This window comes from Salvia hispanica, chromosome 6 (genome assembly GCF_029641045.1).
Source record: "Salvia hispanica isolate PSC_SH4W2 chromosome 6, Shi_PSC_v1, whole genome shotgun sequence".
NCBI classification, from domain to species: domain Eukaryota; kingdom Viridiplantae; phylum Streptophyta; class Magnoliopsida; order Lamiales; family Lamiaceae; genus Salvia; species Salvia hispanica.
Genome location: NC_142697.1, coordinates 41,618,294 through 41,636,340, shown reverse-complemented (window position 1 = coordinate 41,636,340; position 18,047 = coordinate 41,618,294). Strand labels below are relative to the sequence as shown.

The following is an 18,047-nucleotide window of genomic DNA, read 5'->3' as shown; positions in this document are numbered from 1 at the left end:
ATGGCCGCTTTTGTCTAGTTATTTGGAGCGTTTATCCGAAAATATCTTATTATTAGGTAGTTACTATTTAGTACTCATTGTTTCATTTTTAGGATTAAAATGTCCTGGAAAAAGAATTCGTCAATAGTAATATGGACGTGAACGCCGAAATTACATATCAATTACCTAAATTACACGTTGATTATCAGCCAAAATTACAAGTTGTTTACTTAGTTGACAACTTGACATACATGATATTTTATTCCTAAAATTGAAACGAGAGGTACTAAATGGTAATTACATAAACGGTGTAACATTTCGAATGGATACTCGAAATGATGCGACAAAATCGACCATTTATCCTATATAAAAAATTTAGAACAGTTAACATCAGTGATAGTTTTAGACTGTAAAACTTGTCTATATATACACCTTTCAATGTAGTTTGATTCATTTCTATCATAATTATGAATCTATTTTCCTATGTGCCAACAAAATCTTGGAAAATTTTGAAATCTTTGATTTCATCAAAATCACCAATTTCATGCTTGCATAACTCAACTGCTGAAACTCTACCTGAATATTTTGCTTCTTGTTTGGAAATATGTCCAGATATCAGTTTTCTAAAGAAACTGCATGCTTGCGTGATCACACATGGCCTCGAACGCAACATATTTCTGGGCTCGAAGCTTTTCAATTCACTTGCAAAGTTCAATCTTTTGGCAGAATCTAAATGGGTTTTCAACACCATCATCAATAACAATCTCTCCCTCTGGAATTCAATTGTTGTTGGCTATTTTAGAGCCGATCAATTTAGTGAAGTTTTAGGGATTTACTTGAAATTGAGGCGGAAAGGAATTGGAATTCACAGTTCGGCGATCACTTTCGCGCTAAAAAGTTGCGGTGATTTGGGGGCTTCTGCGTTTGGCAGGAATCTTCACGCCGACGCCGTTAGAATCGGGTTGAGTTCGGATCGATTTGTGGGTTCGTCGTTGATTGAGTTCTATACTAATTGCGATAGAATTGGGGAAGCAGCTAAGGTGTTTGATGAAATAGCTGAGAGAGATGTGGTTGTTTATACTTCTTTGATAACAGCATACTGTAAAGCTGGAGATCATCGCGCTAATGAGGCGTTCCGTGTTGCAGCTGAGATGCAGATGAATGGATTCGAGCCTAACAGAGTGACGTTGGTGAGCTTGATGCGTTGCGCATCTCAGTTACGAGCTCTCAATGAGGGAAGATCGATTCATGGGTATGCAGTTAGAAGAGGACTTGGACTTGGTTGTGCAGATGAAGTTTTTGAAACGAGCTTGATCGATACGTATGTGAAATGTGGTGATCCGAACGCTGGCGCCATTGTTTTCGACAAGATGAGCAGGAAGACTACTGGTTCAAGAAATGCGTTGATGGCTGGTTATCTGAAGTTGGGAGAGCCGTTGGAAGCTTTCGCAATTTTTGTAGAAATGGTTGGTGAATCCGAGCTTGATTTGATTGCTTTAGCAAATGGACTATTGAGTTGTGCTGAGTTAGGATATTTGCTTATAGGAAAGGCTATACATTGTCATGTAATTCGAGAGGGAGTTGTTCTTGATGTTGTTGGTGAAACAGCCTTGATTGATATGTATTCCAAATGCAAGAACTTATCTGCAGCAGTAAATGTTTTTTACAGATCAGAAGCTAAGGATGCAGCTATGTTGAATGTGATGATATCTGGCTATCTTCACAATGGATGTGTATACAGAGCCATTGAGACGTTTCGTGGAATGTTTGCAACGCGTGTTAGACCAAACACGGGGACAATTATCAGCGTCCTTTCTGCACTGTCCGATATGGAGGATGTACGGACAGGGAGGTGCATCCATGGCTTCGCGTTCAGGCAAGGTTTGGAAGCAAATACGGACATAGCAAACCAGTTCATTAACATGTACACCAAATGTGGCCTCATGGAATGCGCTAGGCGAGTCTTTGATAGGATCAGGATCAAGGATCGGGTTTCATGGACATCGTTGATGACAGGTTTGGTGAGCCATGGCCAAGCTGATGCAGCAATGTCATTGTTTCGGCTTATGCAGAAACAAAGTTTGCAACTTGATGCTATCACATATACATGTCTGGTTCAGGCACTGAATCAACTCGGATCGTTGATGCTAGTCAGAGAAGTACACGGACGTGTGTATCGAGAATCTCTAGAGAGCGATACGACATTGATGAATTCCCTCATTACCACCTACAGCAAGCAGGGGAAGCTCAAAATGGGAAGCACTCTGTTCAAGCTAATGGATGAGAAGCATTTGTCATCTTGGAACACTATGATAGCTGCATATGGTATGCACGGTGACTTTGTTCAAGCCCTCAAGCTGTTTTACAAAATGAGACGAGAAAAGATCGCCCTCGATGGAGTCACGTTCAAGTCAATACTCTCCGCCTGCAGCCACACCGGCCTTATAGAGGAGGGCTTCCATATTTTCAGCTCCATGGAGAGGGATCATGGGATCACTCCATCTAATGAGCACTATGGCTGTTTGGTGGATTTGCTGTGTCGAGCAGGGAAGCTCGAGGAAGCTTACGATATTCTTGAGCATGCCCCATCAAGACGGAGTGCTTCAACTCTAGGCTCTCTGCTTGCTGCTTGTAGAATTCATGGGAACTCGGATATGGGTGAGAGAGTGGGAAGGTTGCTGCTGGAGATTGAGCCGGGGAACCCGAGCGCCTACTGCTCGTTGTCGAATCTATATGCTGGAGAAGGAAGATGGGATGAAGTAGCTGATATTGGGGATGTTGCCAAGAGAAGAGGTCTGAGGAGGACTACAGGATACAGCCTTATTGATATTAACTGATCTTCAATTATTTGAGTTTTGAACCATATGCAAACAAGGCATTTCTATTGATTTAAATCAGAATCAGAATTCTTATTTGTTTATAGCATTTTGAAATTTGCAGATTCCATTCTTTGTCCTTGTAATAACAAAATTTAAATATATTAGTGTTAAAATTAGTGTGATTGTAACTTATAATACAAAGAACTTTAAGTTCAATCTATTACTGCTTTGCTTGAAAATTTGTGTAAAAATAGAGGTCCTACCGGGAGTCGAACCCAGGTCGCTGGATTCAAAGTCCAGAGTGCTAACCACTACACCATAGAACCCAATGTTGTTAAATTAAGTAGATAATTAAATATAAAATTCAGTAATAGTATGAAAGAGTGAAATAAAATGGAGAATAACATAGATTAAGTGTTTTAAAGTTTAATCAACTCAATTGTAATGGGACAGTTCAAAAAGAAATAGACAGGACGAGTACGACTCAATATTAATGGGGCAAAGAGAGGGCATATATTTATGTAACACTATGAATTATTAGAACACATAGATCAAAGTCTTGATCAAAAAGGTAAATTAATCTATAATATTAATATATGCTGCATGCGTTCCATAAAAATAAACTATTTTTGTATTTTTGAATTATTCTATAAAAATAGCAATTTCATGACTTATCCACCGATCTTCTATGACCATCGTGATGTCATTCATCCATCGGCCCGTTTTTCAATGATGTGATTCTTCGTAATTTGTTTGAAGAACAACAAAGAATTCTACAAAGAATTGGCGGAATATGGATAAGGGATGGATGAATGATGATACAATGGTTATGGAAGATCCGTTGATAAGCGGTGATGGTGGAATGTATAACGCCACAAAAGACTTTTTAGTCCAACAATGATGATTTTATATGGACAAAGTAAATTATAATTAAAAGAAAAGAAAATAACTTAAACTTTAGGAAAGAATATCAAAGTCAATTAATATTGATATAATAAAAGGTTTTTCTATAAATTCAAATTAAATAAGAAAGCAATTTAATTTTAGAAACCCTAGCCATAGAAGAAAAAGGAAATCAAGCTAATTAATATTGACTATGTATGCATCACTAAAATCAAAATTATAGATAACCGCGACTGCGAGCGGTCACCATACCTCTCTCCACACTCACAACCTCGCCCTGTTTGTTGCACTGCAACGGTTGCAGAATCATTGCGAATGCTTTAATAATAAAAGCAACAACCACGGTTATATCATCTCTTTTCCCGCCAATGCCACCCCGCCTGCGCCTGGGTCCTAACTCGGCCGCCACCGCGGCGAACGGGGTCTTAGCGCTTTGGCACGTAGATTTCAAGTACGCCGCCCTGGCCAATTCACACGCCACCATCTCCGGCTCCAACCCCTCCGAGAGGCACCGGTCCACGACGGCCTCCACCTCCCCGGGAAACAAATTGTCGAACAACCCGTCCGTGGCGGCGACCACGACGTCGCCGCCCTCGACCTCCACCGCCATCTCATCCGCCAACTCCGGCCCCGAAATCACCCTCCTCTCAAGCTTATAAGGCGTGTTGAAACTCCACAGCTGCACCGGCGACCGGAAAATTATCTTTCCTCCCCTGATCACCATGAAGCCGCTGTCGCCGACGTTCGCCGCCCGGAGGCGGTTTCCGGCGAGCGAGAGGATGCAGGCGGTGCTCGATCCGGCCGCCTTCGTCCGCGAGAAGGCGGCCGCGATCACGGATTTGGGGTCGACGGCGGCGGGGGCGAAGCCCTTGACGGATTGCTCGGCGTTCCTCATGAGCTCGCGCGCGTACTCGCCGGCATCGACTCCTTTTTTTGCCCAGCTGCCGACGCCGTCGGCGACGCCGATGATCTGCGCCGTCTGGTTGAAAAAGTGGGCGTCTTCGCCGGCGGGCTTCGGCGGTGTTCTTGTTTTTGGTATATAGGAAGAGCCGGCGATCATTGAGAATTCCTCCCACATTGCACGTCAAATTTGGTGATTCAATTTCTTTAAACCTAGAATTATATAGTCATTTTTGGATGTATAGGTTAAAATTTCGTTGATTGCAAGTTTGGATCGTAGGAAATCTATGTGGATATGTATACTCCCCAAATTATTAGGATTTAGGAAATCTTTTTGGATATGTAATACTCCACAAATTATTATTATTTGATGTTAGTATAGTTTATTTATCTCAATTAAGGGCAGGCCGATTAAGCCAAAGATAATAAACTTCAATTTTGGAGAATTTTTTTTAACTATTTTTCTGCAGCAATTCAGCAACATGACTCATAAATATTTTTTCACAAAACGTAACGTCCCTAACCAATAATGAAAAAATCAAAGGTAATTCATATAGTCATATGACTGCCCCACGTAAATATATACTGCTTTTAAAAAAGTGTCATTTAATTTCCATAACAAAATTTTCAATAAACTAATTGTAACTTTAGTTATATCTACTAATTTATTTGCATTGCATGACTTTTTCCTAAATCGTAGTATTTCACAAAATATAATTTCAAATTGTATACCCTTTAAATTCACGTGAACTCGATACTTCAAAGAATAGTAGTATTTTTTTACATTTTATCTTTTCTTTTGAATTGAATATTGTAAAATACTCCCTCCGTCCCGCTTTAGCAGTCCCGTTGACTTTTCTGCACTCGTTTTGTAAAAATGATAATAAATAGTTAAAATGGAGAAATAATAAAGTAAAAAAGAGAATAATATAGAGAAGAGTCTTATCTACATTATTCTCTTTTTTACTTTATTATTTCTCCACTTTAACTATTTATTATCATTTTTACAAAACGAGTGTAGAAAAGTCAATGAGACTGCTAAAGCGGGACGGAGGGAGTATAATATTTTCATAATTCTTTGTATTTACTTTATTATAATAAATTGAGAATCAAAATATGCCAAAACAATGATTTTAATTGTTGAAGTTATATAGGTTTCATGATTTATTTAGAGACAATTCGGGTTGAATATTTTGTTAAATGTTACTACTATCTAAGTAGTACTATGATATACCAGGAGTATCAACTTTTATAGTTGTCAAATGGTAAAATTTCAATTTATGTATATTAGTTTAGTTTTACTCAAAATATTTAAAGAATTTTTATAATTGTAAATGATGTGTTTATAAGTTGTTGGGCACCGGTTTCACTACATACAGCAATAAAACTAAAATAACGTCATTTTGCTATTATTAGTTTTCAAATATAAATATTACAACTTGCAACAATATAATTGAATATAAGATCTGTGCAACAAAGAACTGTTTTTCTTAATTAGAGGAATTATTAGTTCTTGGCCAAAATTTAAATTTGAATATCATTTCCAAAATTTGTCAAAAAGTTATTGAACTTTTAATTTAATACTAGTATGCTTTTGATAACGAGACAGAGATTTATATTCAAATTCATGTGTTAATCATGTATACAGTTTTAGCAAAAATTAAAATGTGCCTAGTTAATTATAGCTTGAAGTTTGAGCATATTATTAGCCCAATAAAGAAATTAATAACTTGTGAATCGACGAAAATTAGTGAAGATTCGTAGATAACAAGATTTGATCATATAATCCCTTCCAAAAATGAAACTCAAATATATAATCCAATGACTATTTTATCAGGAATTATAATCTTGATAATCCAAATTCTCATAAATCATAAGTTCTAGAAATCAAAATCTCAAAAATTATAATTTCATGAGAATTTTGAGAATTACAGTAGTATTACTATTATTGATAACTCTACTTTTCGGCACGTGTTTGAGGAAAATTATAGTAATAAATAGTTAAAACTCTCTTACTTTACTTTCTCTCCGCGTTAACTATTTATTCGTAAAACAACAACCAAAAATAAATCATTCACTTGAGGTGGGTGGGATGGAGGGAGTATTAAATAAACAAAGCCTAAATTGAATGATGTGAATAGATGCGACTGCCGAGTGCTCTACTAATAAACGCAACAACAACGGTTATATCATCTATTTTCCCGCCACGGCCAAACTGCTTACATCCGGCCTTGGCCGCAGCCACGGAAAACGGGGTCTCGATGTCGCGGCGCTCAGATTTCTCGTGCGCCACCTCGGCCAATTCACGCGCCACCATCCGCGGCTCCACCCCCTCCGAGAGGCACCGCCCCACGACGGCCTCCACGTCCTCGGGGAACATATTGTCGAACAACCCGTCCGTGGCGGCGACCACCACGTCGCCGCTCTGGACCTCCACCGCCATCTCCTCCGCCTGCCCCGGCCCCTCTCTCAGCCTCCCGTCGAGCTGATAAGGCGCGTTGAACTTCCACACCTGCGCCGGCGACCGGAAAATCATACTTCCTCTCCTGATCACCATGAAGCCGCTGTCGCCGACGTTCGCCGCCCGGATGCGGTTTCCGGCGAGCGAGAGGATGCAGGCGGTGCTCGATCCGGCCGCCTTCGTCCGCGAGAAGGCGGCCGCGATCACGGATTTGGGGTCGACGGCGGCGGGGGCGGAGCGGAGGACCGAGAACTCGGCGTTCCTCATGAGCTCTCGCGCGTACTTGCCGGCGTCGACTCCTTTTCTCGCCCAGCTGCCGACGCCGTCGGCGACGCCGATGACCTGCGCCGTCTGGTTGAAAAAGTGGGCGTCTTCGCCGGCGGGCTTCGGCGGTGTTCTTATTTTTGGTATGTAGGAAGAGCCGGCGATCATTGAGAGTTCCTCTGGCATTGTTCGTCAAATTTGGTGATTCAAATTCTTTCAACCTTGAATTATAATTTTTGGATACATATGTTTATAATGTACTCATAGATTTCGTCGATTGGAAGTCGGAGTAGGCAATATATTTGGTAAATTGGATATGTACAAATCAAATTTCCCTAGATACCTTTTTTTTATATAATTTAGGAATTCTTTACATACTTAGATTATTTCCCTTTTGCATCAAATTTAAGAAGTATATTTATTACTCCTATAAGTTTAATCGATACAATGAAATTAAATTTAATTAGAAACATAGGAAGAAAGGACTTACCCCTAACTAGAATCTAATTTTGATGGATGAAATAAGATTACTTTTCTATTATATATATTCACTCTTACCATTGGTTGACCAAAAGTAATCTTTTATATAATCCTACTATTTTCTACTCCTTTTTATCATTTTGGCTTTGTTTCACAAAAATATTTTACTTCTATTTTTGGTAAATTATTTTCTTTTATGAAGTAAACTTCGTTCTTCACAAAAAATACTTAAATCACATTTTCTTTTGATCTTTCATAATTTGATAATTTATTAATTTTATATTGAAACTCGTACTATCCCCGAAGTCCTTAACTTTTGGAGACATAAAGAGTACTTATGATAAATTTCTAATTAAATATACTAACATTAATCACATTTTTTCACTTTATTACTCTATTACTTTATTAATTTTGCTTCAAAAGTAATAAAATCTTCTGGTCCCCCATATTAATTTTGTGCATGCATTAGTTAGTACAAGTTTAGGCATAGCACAGTCCCAGCTAACTACTTCACTGCCGTTTGCCTAAATCAATTACACAACTAATACGACTTCTCATATTGACACAACAACACCCGAAAAAGAGTTAAGAAAAATGGCGGAAATCAACGTCAAACCATACGACGTCGTTATCTTGGGCGCCTCCGGTTTCACCGGCAAATACGTAGTCCGAGAAGCCCTCAAATTCCTCAACACTCCCGACTCTCCCCTCAAGTCCCTCGCCTTAGCGGGCCGAAGCCCATCTCGGCTTTCCCATGCCCTGCAATGGGCCGGCGGCCCGAAGCAGGCGCAGGGGATCCCACTCCTCTGCGCCGACACTTCGGACCCCGACTCCCTCGACCGTCTCGCCTCTCAGGCGAGGATCGTGCTGAACTGCGTGGGACCCTATCGGCTCCACGGGCAGCCCGAAGTGGCGGCGTGCGTGGAGTCGGGGTGCGACTACTTGGACATCTGCGGCGAGCTGGAGTTCATGGAGAGGATGGAGGCGACCTACCATGACGAGGCGGTGAAGAATGGGTCGCTGTTGGTGTCTGCCTGTGGGTTTGACACGGTAGCGGCGGAGATGGGGATGCTGTTCCACTCTAGTTACTGGGCCGGGGCCTCGGCGCCGAGCCGGGTTGAGGCGTATCTGAGCTTGGAGTCCGATAGGAGGATCGGTGCGAACTACGCGACGTATGAATCGGCGGTGCTTGGGGTGGCTAACGCCGATAAACTGGCAGAGCTGCGGCGGTCCAGCCGAAGAAGGCCCCTTCCCAAGGTAATTTAAATTATTTTTTATAAAAAAATATACTCCATCTGCCTTGTAAAAGTCAATAAATGTATGTGACCAAATTTTGTACAATCAAAAACTGATTTAATTAAAATATATGGACGCAGATATAGTACATAGAACGTGCATAATATTGTGGTCATATATTAATAATTTGTGTATAATTTTTTTACTTTTTCGGAATCATAAAATATAATTAATGCATACTTTTACTAAAAAGGAAATGACTTCACTATTATGGAACGTATTAAAATGATAAAATGATTCTACTACTATGGAACGAAGGAGTAGAAGATATTGAAATACATAGTTGTTACTGGAGAATTAGTCTGTATCCACTATTTTTTTGAGATAGACTAAAACAAAAATAAAAAATGTTTTTATAAGACAAAAAGAATATTAAATTAAAAATAGTTTTATAAAAAATCTAAAAATTATACAAATATTTAAATTAATACTACCCCTCCGTCCCATAAAAATATGTGCACTTTTCATTTTTGTCCGTTCCACAAAAATATATGCATTCTATTTTTAAAAAGTTGTACTCCCTCCGTCCCAGATAATTCGACCCATTATTCTATTTCGGGTCGTCCCACATAATTTGTCCCATTTCACTTTTACCATTTTTGGTAGTGGACCCCATATTCAACTAACTCATTTCTACTCACATTTTATTATAAAACTAATACTTTAAAAGTAGGACCCACATCCCACCAACATTTTCAACCCACTTTCCATTAGATTTCTTAAAACCCGTGCCGGATCAAAGTGTCCCAAATTATCTGGGACGGAGGGAGTATTAATTTAATAATGTAGGTCCAACTATCCACTAAGTAGGGATAATAACTCATCCAGGGATAAAATTTTATGAACAAAAATTTTTGTTCAGAAAATTCCATTCATAGATGAGTTATCACCCCTACCAAACATGGTCTAACATTACTTTAACTATCATTTTCCTCATCTATCTTACTTACTATACCACATAGTATTTTTTTTTTGGGACGGAGGTAATATTTTGTATTATATTCATATAATTTTACAAAGCTGTCAAATGTCATCATATCTTATCTATCTTGCTACATAAGTAGTACTACTCCTTAAACCGTGTAATCTTAAATCTCAGATTCCTAGATCTGTACCTCGGAAGAGATCCGTGATCGAACAACAAAAGGAGCTCGGCCTGTGGGTGCTACGCCTCCCATCAGCCGACTCTTCTGTCGTTCGAAGAACTCAAGCAGCATTTACCGAAAATCCCCAAGGTTTAGCCGGTATGAAGGAGAGCATCGAGCATGCGAAGAGTAGAGAGACCTTCTGGTCTTCCATGAAGCCAGCTCATTTCACTCTCAAAATAGGATCAAAATCATTGCTCAATTTGTTGCCCTTGATCACACTGGGTGCATTCTTGGGGCCCTTGAGCAGAAGCAGAGTCGGGAGATGGCTTCTGCTCAAGTTCCCGTCCTTGTTCAGCCTTGGACTGTTCAGGAAGAAGGGGCCTTCCGAAGAGGAGGTGGTGAGCGCTACCTTTAAGATGTGGTTTGTGGGACAAGGCTACTCGGACAACAGTGTAGCGTTGAATCCGGACACACAAGTGATAACGAGGGTGATGGGGCCGGAGATTGGGTATCTAACGACACCAATCGTGCTGCTCCAGTGTGCACTTGTGCTGCTGGAAGACCGCGATAATCTGCCTAAAGGAGGAGTTTATACGCCTGGGATTGTGTTCGGCCCGACTGATCTCAGGCAGCGCCTCCAGGAGAATGGGATATCTTTCGATTTCATCTCCCGGAAGCACATTTCTTCTCAAAAACTGTTGTCTGCCTTATAGACAAGGCAGACAACAGGAAAACGAAAATAAACGATACGTGTAGTTTTCTATATATATATCAAGTGTAACATGTAAATTTAGACCATTAAATAAATTTAGCTTTATTATGATATGTGTAGTTTTCTATATATATCAAGTGTAACATGTAAATTTAGACAACCAAATAAATTTTTTGATAGCGAATATCGCCTTCAAACTAAAATTGCCACAAAGTTAGTTTATTAGTTATGGAATGTGTATGGACAATCACCAATGTATGAGAATTAAATGTTATGGAGTTTTAGATGGTCCAAAATTGACATAAAATTATCACGTACTTAGAACTTGATTTAAAACTAGTTTTAGACTTTGAATTTGTTTTTGAAAAGCAATGTATATTCTTCAATCAATAACCATAATCTTAAAATTCATAATTGGCTTTAACAATTTTTTATAGATAGTAGTAATTATTAGTAGTAGTTAGTAGGAGTATGATTTATTTTATTATGTTCTAATTATATTTTTACATTTCAATTATTGTTATATCCATATATCTATATTTTTTAATTAAATTATTTCAAATATACAAATTACTACAATTTGCAAAAATATACTACTAGTAATTGGGTGAAAAAATATGTAGATCGCACAAGTGTTACGTAATGTTAAAGTCTTATAATATTTTCACATAGAACTGTTATTAGCCCAAATACTCCCGGCCAAATTTTAAATTTGAATATCAACTCCAAAATTTGTCAAAAAGTTATTAAACTTTTAATATAATAGAGATTTATTAACCCAATAAAGAAATTAAGAATTAATGAATATTCATAGAGAAAGATGATCAAAGTATAACTAATATTAAGGGCTCGTTTGATCAAAACGATCTAGTTCACTATACGAGCATTTTAGTTCACAATATGAATTTGAAAACAAGGAGTTAACTAAAACACTATTATAGTGAAGTATTTACTCCATGAAGGATTTAGTTCACTGTAATGGCGTTTTGGTTCACTTCTTCTTATAGTGAACTATATCGCTCTTATAGTGAACTAAATTCGTGTTCTCTAGTTATATATTTAATTAGTGGTTTCCCTAGATCAATACGCTATTAATAGATAGTAAGAATTGATCATATAATCCCTTCAGAAATTGAAAATCAAACACTCGGTATTTACATTCTTGATAATCCAAATTCAAGAATTATAACTTCTAGAAATCATAATCTTAAAAACTATAATTCCAGAAATCAAAATTTTAGCAATTATTTTTCTAGATGACTTTACTTTCACAGGAGTATCAAATAAAAAAGACCTAAATTTAAAAACTTGGATAGTCGCAACCACCCACCTAGCCAGGTTGGTGGCCGCGTTCACCACACCTCTCTGCACACTTACAACCCCACCCTGTTTGCGGCACTGCAAAGGCGGCTGTGTTGCGAGTGCTCTAATAATATACGCAACAACAACGGTTATATCATCTCTTTTCCCTCCAAGGGAAGCCCACTTAGATCTGGCCTTGGCCGCTTCCACGGCAAACGGGCTCTCGATGTCGCGGCGCTCAGATTTCACGTGCGCGGCCGTGGCCAATTCACGCGCCATCATCGGCGGTAACATCCCCTCCGAGAGGCACCGCTCCACGGTGGCCTCCACCTCTTCGGGAAACAGATTGTCGAACATCCCGTCAGTGGCGGCCACCACGACGTCGCCGCTCTCGACCTCCACTGCCATCTCCTCCGCCGCCTGCGGCCCCCCTCTCACCCTCCTCTCGAGCTGATAAGGCGCGTTGAACCCCCACACCTGCGCCGGCGACCGGAAAATTATACTTCCTCTCCTGATCACCATGAAGCCGCTGTCGCCGACGTTCGCCGCCCGGAGGCGGTTTCCGGCCAGCGAGATTATGCAGGCGGTGCTCGATCCGGCCGCCTTCGTCCTCGAGAAGGCGGCCGCGATGACGGATTTGGGGTCGACGTCGGCGGGGGCGGAGCCGTTAACGGAGCGCTCCGCATTCCTCATGAGCTCCCGCGCGTACTCGCCAGCGTCGACTCCTTTTCTCGCCCAGCCACCAACGCCATCGGCGACGCCGATAACCTGCGCCGTCTGGTCGATAAAGTGGGCATCCTCGCCGGCGGGATTCGGCGGTTTTCTTGTTTTTGGTATATAGGAAGAAGCGGCGATCATTGTGAATTCCTCTGACATTGCACGTCAAATTTGGTGATTCTAATTCTTTCAACTTAGAATTATGATTTGTGTATATACTGTATATGGTAGTATCTGATTTCGTCGATTCTATTTACAAATCAAATCACTTATATAGAAAACTCTTTTTATATCTTAGGAATTCTTTATTTTCCTTTTCCCAGTAGAAGTACTAATCAGTTAAGAGCATATCCAATAGCGGCTAGCCCATCGGCTAGCCGATTCGCGTTGCTGGCCGGTTGGCTAGCCGAACCATTGGAATCGGCCAACGCAATTTCGGCGAGAGAATAGGCGAGCGCACGCCGATTTGCGAGCGCTGGCCGCCATTGTGGCGTGCCGATCGGCGAGCGATCAGCCAGCGCTATTTTTTATTTTTTATTTTTTGAAAAACTATATAAACGCGATTTTAGTTTCATTTTCATTTGCACCACTTGTTTTAACGAGTTTTCTCTCTCTAAATTTCTGTACAAGAGCAACATCGAGCGATGAGTAACGCGAGTGGTAGCAGTGGTGGTAGTGGAGATCCGTTGTCCACTGCCGAGCAGTGATTGATCGGGATCACGTAGCTGCACATCAACGACTATATGACGACTACTTCGCTCCGGACCCGCGGTTTCCCGCAAACATATTCAGGCGGCGTTTTAGAATGCGCAGGGAGTTGTTTATGCGTATCGTTGACGCTTGGAGCGTCGATATCTGTATTTCCGCTTCAGGCACGATGCGGCTGGCAGACCCGGCCACACCCATATTCAAAAGTGCACGGCGACAATCAGGCAGTTGGCCTACGGAGGCGCGACGGACATATGGGATGAGTACCTCCACATCGGTGAGTCGACAGCCCTGGAATATCTGATGTATTTCTGTCAGTGCGTGATTGCAATTTTCCGTGATTAGTACCTTCGAAGCCCTACTCCCCAAGATTGTCAGGATCTGATGCAAATGCACGGGGAGCAGCATGGGTTCCCCGGGATGTTAGGCAGCATAGATTGTATGCATTGGGAGTGGAAGAACTGCCCGACTGCCTGGAAGAGGGTCTACACGACCGACTACAAGGGAAAGAATCCCACGATGATCCTCGAGGCCGTAGCTGATTACCGGCTGTGGATCTGGCATGCGTATTTTGGGGTAGCCGGGTCAAACAACGACCTCAACGTCCTCAACTCGTCGCCCCTCTTCAACGAGCAGTGTCAGGGCATCGGTCCGGCCGTCTCATTTGTGGCCAATGGCAACCGGCATGATATGGGCTACCTAGGTGGCCCGTCTTTGTGAAGACGATCAGACACGCAAATGATGACAGGAAGGCCTACTTTGCGGAACGGCAGGAGTCGGCGCGCAAGGACGTGGAGCGCGCATTTGGTGTGCTCCAGTCTCAATGGGCAGCAATCAAGGGTCCAACGCGTTTGTGGGATGTCGGCTGCATTGCTGATATAATGTACGCCTGAATTATCTTGCACAACATGATCGTCGAAGACGAAGGCGTACAACTGACTAATTGGGCCAATAACAATGAAGTCGGTCCAAGCCACGGAATGGCCACCCCTAACGTACGACGTGGGGTACCTCACGATGAAGCCGACCGCCTCCAGGCACATGCCGACATGCGCCAAGTGAATGCTCATATTCAACTCCAAAAGGATTAATTGAAGAGTTGTGGGCACGGAAAACTGCACGATGATAGTTTTTTTCTTTATTATGTAATAATTTTTTTAATGAATGTACTTTTTTTTAAAATGAAATTAATATGTCTCGTAATTTTAATTTTGTAATTTATCGTAAATTTAGTTGTTTTTGAATTATTTTTATTGCGTATAGCATGTGGCTAGCCTTAGTATTTGCTTAAAATGATGATGTGGCAGGTGGAATTTTAGTGCTGATGACGTGGCAAGGAGAGAGAATGGTTAGCCCGTGACAGACCTAAAGCCATTGGAGATACTCTAATAATTGAATCGAATGTAAAAAATATGAGAAAAATATATATACACACTCAATTACTGATTTTCCTTGTTTTACATTTTATATTGGGAAATCATAGATTTGATTTTAAAAAAATCACCAATATACTATTCTTGACAAATTTATAGGAGTAATCAAATATTTAAATGCAAAATTCTACCTAATTTTTTATATTATTAAGGATGGAATTTGACCATAATTTTTTCATCTATTTTCCTTTCCAATCTTAGGGGACAACAAGGTTTGATATTGTTTCATTAATTTGGAATCATTAAAATACAAATTTGTCAATAATTAAGATTTATGAATTAGTAAAAAAAACAAATAAATAATAAATAGAGAAAAAATCATCTGCGCTTATGCCAATGTAATGAACTCAATTCATCATCTCTCTCGTCTGCAAATGAACTCCTGCAAAACCCTAATTCGTGCTACATTATCATGTCTAGATTTTCGAGCTGGAATCCCAAATTCAACTACGCGACGCCATTTTCCCGTATCTCTTTCAGCTCGTCCAGGTTCATAATTGCTAATACGGTCGACATACTTAGCATAAATCTCGCTTATCCTGAATTGCTTTTTGCTGTTGAATGAACACTCAATTTTTCTCCGAAAACAGGGCTGAGAATCAAATCACACAGCTCCTTTTCGATTTCTAGAAGTTACGGTAGTCTGGCAACTGCTATTACTTCAGAAATTTCTGATTTTACAGAGGGAATTGTAGCTCAGAGTGTTGATTTAGATACGCCAGAAGATTTATGTAAGGATAGGGTGGCGGAACTACTGTCCAACAACAAGGATGATGTTGCAAACTTGATGAAAATGGAGCGTCGTGTGGGAAATGGTGAGGAGAGGAGGAAGCGCTGGTTTCCTTATTTGGATAAATGTAAAGCTGAGGACGCATACCTGAGCAGCAGTGAGGTTCTGGAAGCGGTAGATCCGTTTATTATGGACCCGAGGAAGGAGAAGTTTAGGAATGCAGTGAATAATAGGAGTTACTCTGTGTGTTTAGTGGTTGAGGGATTGAGTGACTTTGGGAATGTTTCGGCTGCTTTTAGGTCTGCGGATGCTCTTGGGATTCAGTCGGTCCATGTCGTGTCGTTTGACAGCTCCAGAAGGTGTGTCACTGCCTGTGGTTAATGTGTCTTGAATATTGGTTGAATGCATAATCAAGTTATTCATGACTTCTATCTAAAGGAAATGATTAGAATTGTTGTGGACTTTTTAGCTATGCTTTAGTTGTACACTTAACTGAAAGGCAGTGGGAATCAAGAGCTTATCTGTTGAAATGCATTCACAAATGATTTTCTTGACTTGCCATTGTGGGGGTTAACCATCATCCGTTGTTGTTCTACCTCCACCATACAGGTACAGAGACAACCGCCATGTCAGCATGGGAGCCGAAAAATGGTTGGACATTGAATTGTGGAACTCGATCAGTGAGTGCTTCGAAGTTCTGAAAGCGCGTGGCTATAGAATTGCCACAACACACCTGGGGGTGGAATCGGTATCAACAAATTTATTTCCTTATATTTTTCAATCAAGTGATAAATTTCATTGAGATCCGTAGCAAATGCAATACAACATTTGGTGCTTTCTCTAGGTTTCCGTCTATGATGTGGATTGGTCTTGTCCGACTGCAATAGTTGTTGGAAATGAACTTAAGTACGTTTCCACTAGCCTATAGTATATTATTGTTGAAGAGTCTAAGGCAATAAGTTCACATATGAGTTTCATGGAATGTTACTGAATTCATCTCTTGTTCGTTTCAACGTTCAGTGGGATAAGCAAAGAGGCTCTTGAGCTATCAGATTTACACTGCTCTATCCCGATGAGAGGCATGGTAGACTCATTCAATGTTTCAGTAGCTGCTGGACTTCTGATGCACCATGCTGTATGTGACAGGACTTCCCGCATGGTAATGCCTTTTTTTCTTCTTTTTTTTTACTGAAATTACATCCTTGAACAACTAAGCTACCTGTGTACTACAAATCACTGCACATTGCCAATGTTTCTAGATATGAATGTATCAAACTCGAGCCTTGTTTGGGATTGGGATATGCAACTGGATGATTAACTGCATCAAACTTGGGTTTCTTCCTGTTATTTTGAATTCTGCAGTTTGACTTGAGAATATACAATAACTGAGTCTTCTTGCTAACTTCTCAACATATGATGGAATTTCATGAGTGTTCATGTTTCTCCAATGAATTACACTCTTTTCTTTGGAACTTGATGCTTTAAGCTAGTATAAGATACACACTTGGAATGACTCTCATTTTTCTCATTGGCTATAGGGTTGCCATGGGGACTTAGCAGAGGACGAGCGCCAAATTCTCCTTGCTGAGTTTTACCTCCGCCACAACAAAAACTCCACCAGAATTGCGAATGAATATTCCAGGAGGAAGTTAGCCATGCAATCAAAACTCTGAAAGGACAGCGTTAAAACTTGCAGATCGGTAGTGAAGAAATGTTGCAAATCATGATGCACAGTTCTTCAACCGGTACAAAGCTCGTCTTTTGGTTTCATGACTCTTGCGTTGTTGTAGAAACACATGGTGGCAAGTTGGTGAACAGTGCTAAGTTGAATCAAGGTAAAACCATTACAGAAACGAAGCTGAGCTGAGATTTTTGGCGGAGCACCATAATTGCCTTGGAATATTGATAGCCATGCCACATTGCCAGTTATATATCAAAGCTGAAAGCCTCAAAACCATAATTGTTGAGTAGAAAACAGAATCTCCAGCATCTAAAAGATACTAGTTTGTATTTTACACACTTTGGCTAAGTAGCTTGTGAGATTTCATTTGATATTGTTGTAGCTATAATTTATGTAATATAAGGCTCTCTTGCCCCCACCTCTGCTCTCTCTCTTCTTTTTTTAAATAGTAAAATGTATTATCCTAGTAATTCTATACTATCAATTTTGAAATTGGAAAAAAAGGGAACTTTTATCATTAAAATTGCAGAAAAGAAACTTTAACTACCAAACAAATATGCTTTTAGAGACAAGA

At 40.3% G+C, this 18,047-nt stretch overlaps 3 protein-coding genes, 1 non-coding gene and 3 pseudogenes across 4 annotated transcripts; 3 read left to right on the top strand and 4 right to left on the bottom strand.

Annotated features, from left to right (window-relative positions):
- The first annotated feature begins 52 nt into the window (after positions 1–52).
- Positions 53–2,899, top strand: LOC125205120 (pentatricopeptide repeat-containing protein At4g21300-like). The gene has a single exon (XM_048103935.2). The coding sequence runs from the start codon at positions 447–449 to the stop codon at positions 2,814–2,816; it is 2,370 nt and encodes a 789-aa protein (XP_047959892.1). The 5' UTR covers positions 53–446; the 3' UTR covers positions 2,817–2,899.
- A 153-nt stretch (positions 2,900–3,052) lies between these two features.
- TRNAQ-UUG (transfer RNA glutamine (anticodon UUG)) lies at positions 3,053–3,124 on the bottom strand. The gene has a single exon. It is a non-coding gene; the product is annotated as a tRNA-Gln (tRNA).
- A 725-nt stretch (positions 3,125–3,849) lies between these two features.
- LOC125206870 (putative protein phosphatase 2C 55 pseudogene) lies at positions 3,850–4,846 on the bottom strand (annotated as a pseudogene).
- Positions 4,847–6,720: 1,874 nt separating this feature from the next.
- On the bottom strand, positions 6,721–7,512 carry LOC125206868 (putative protein phosphatase 2C 55 pseudogene; annotated as a pseudogene).
- An 823-nt stretch (positions 7,513–8,335) lies between these two features.
- LOC125206867 (putative mitochondrial saccharopine dehydrogenase-like oxidoreductase At5g39410) lies at positions 8,336–11,051 on the top strand. The gene is made up of 2 exons (XM_089062061.1): positions 8,336–9,063; positions 10,202–11,051. The coding sequence occupies exons 1-2, from the start codon at positions 8,401–8,403 to the stop codon at positions 10,901–10,903; spliced, it is 1,365 nt and encodes a 454-aa protein (XP_088918187.1). The 5' UTR covers positions 8,336–8,400; the 3' UTR covers positions 10,904–11,051.
- Positions 11,052–12,109: 1,058 nt separating this feature from the next.
- On the bottom strand, positions 12,110–13,080 carry LOC125206866 (putative protein phosphatase 2C 55 pseudogene; annotated as a pseudogene).
- A 2,311-nt stretch (positions 13,081–15,391) lies between these two features.
- Positions 15,392–17,891, top strand: LOC125205132 (tRNA/rRNA methyltransferase (SpoU) family protein). The gene is made up of 6 exons (XM_048103946.2): positions 15,392–15,551; positions 15,653–16,151; positions 16,402–16,540; positions 16,637–16,698; positions 16,813–16,951; positions 17,331–17,891. The coding sequence occupies exons 1-6, from the start codon at positions 15,404–15,406 to the stop codon at positions 17,463–17,465; spliced, it is 1,122 nt and encodes a 373-aa protein (XP_047959903.1). The 5' UTR covers positions 15,392–15,403; the 3' UTR covers positions 17,466–17,891.
- Positions 17,892–18,047: the final 156 nt, after the last annotated feature.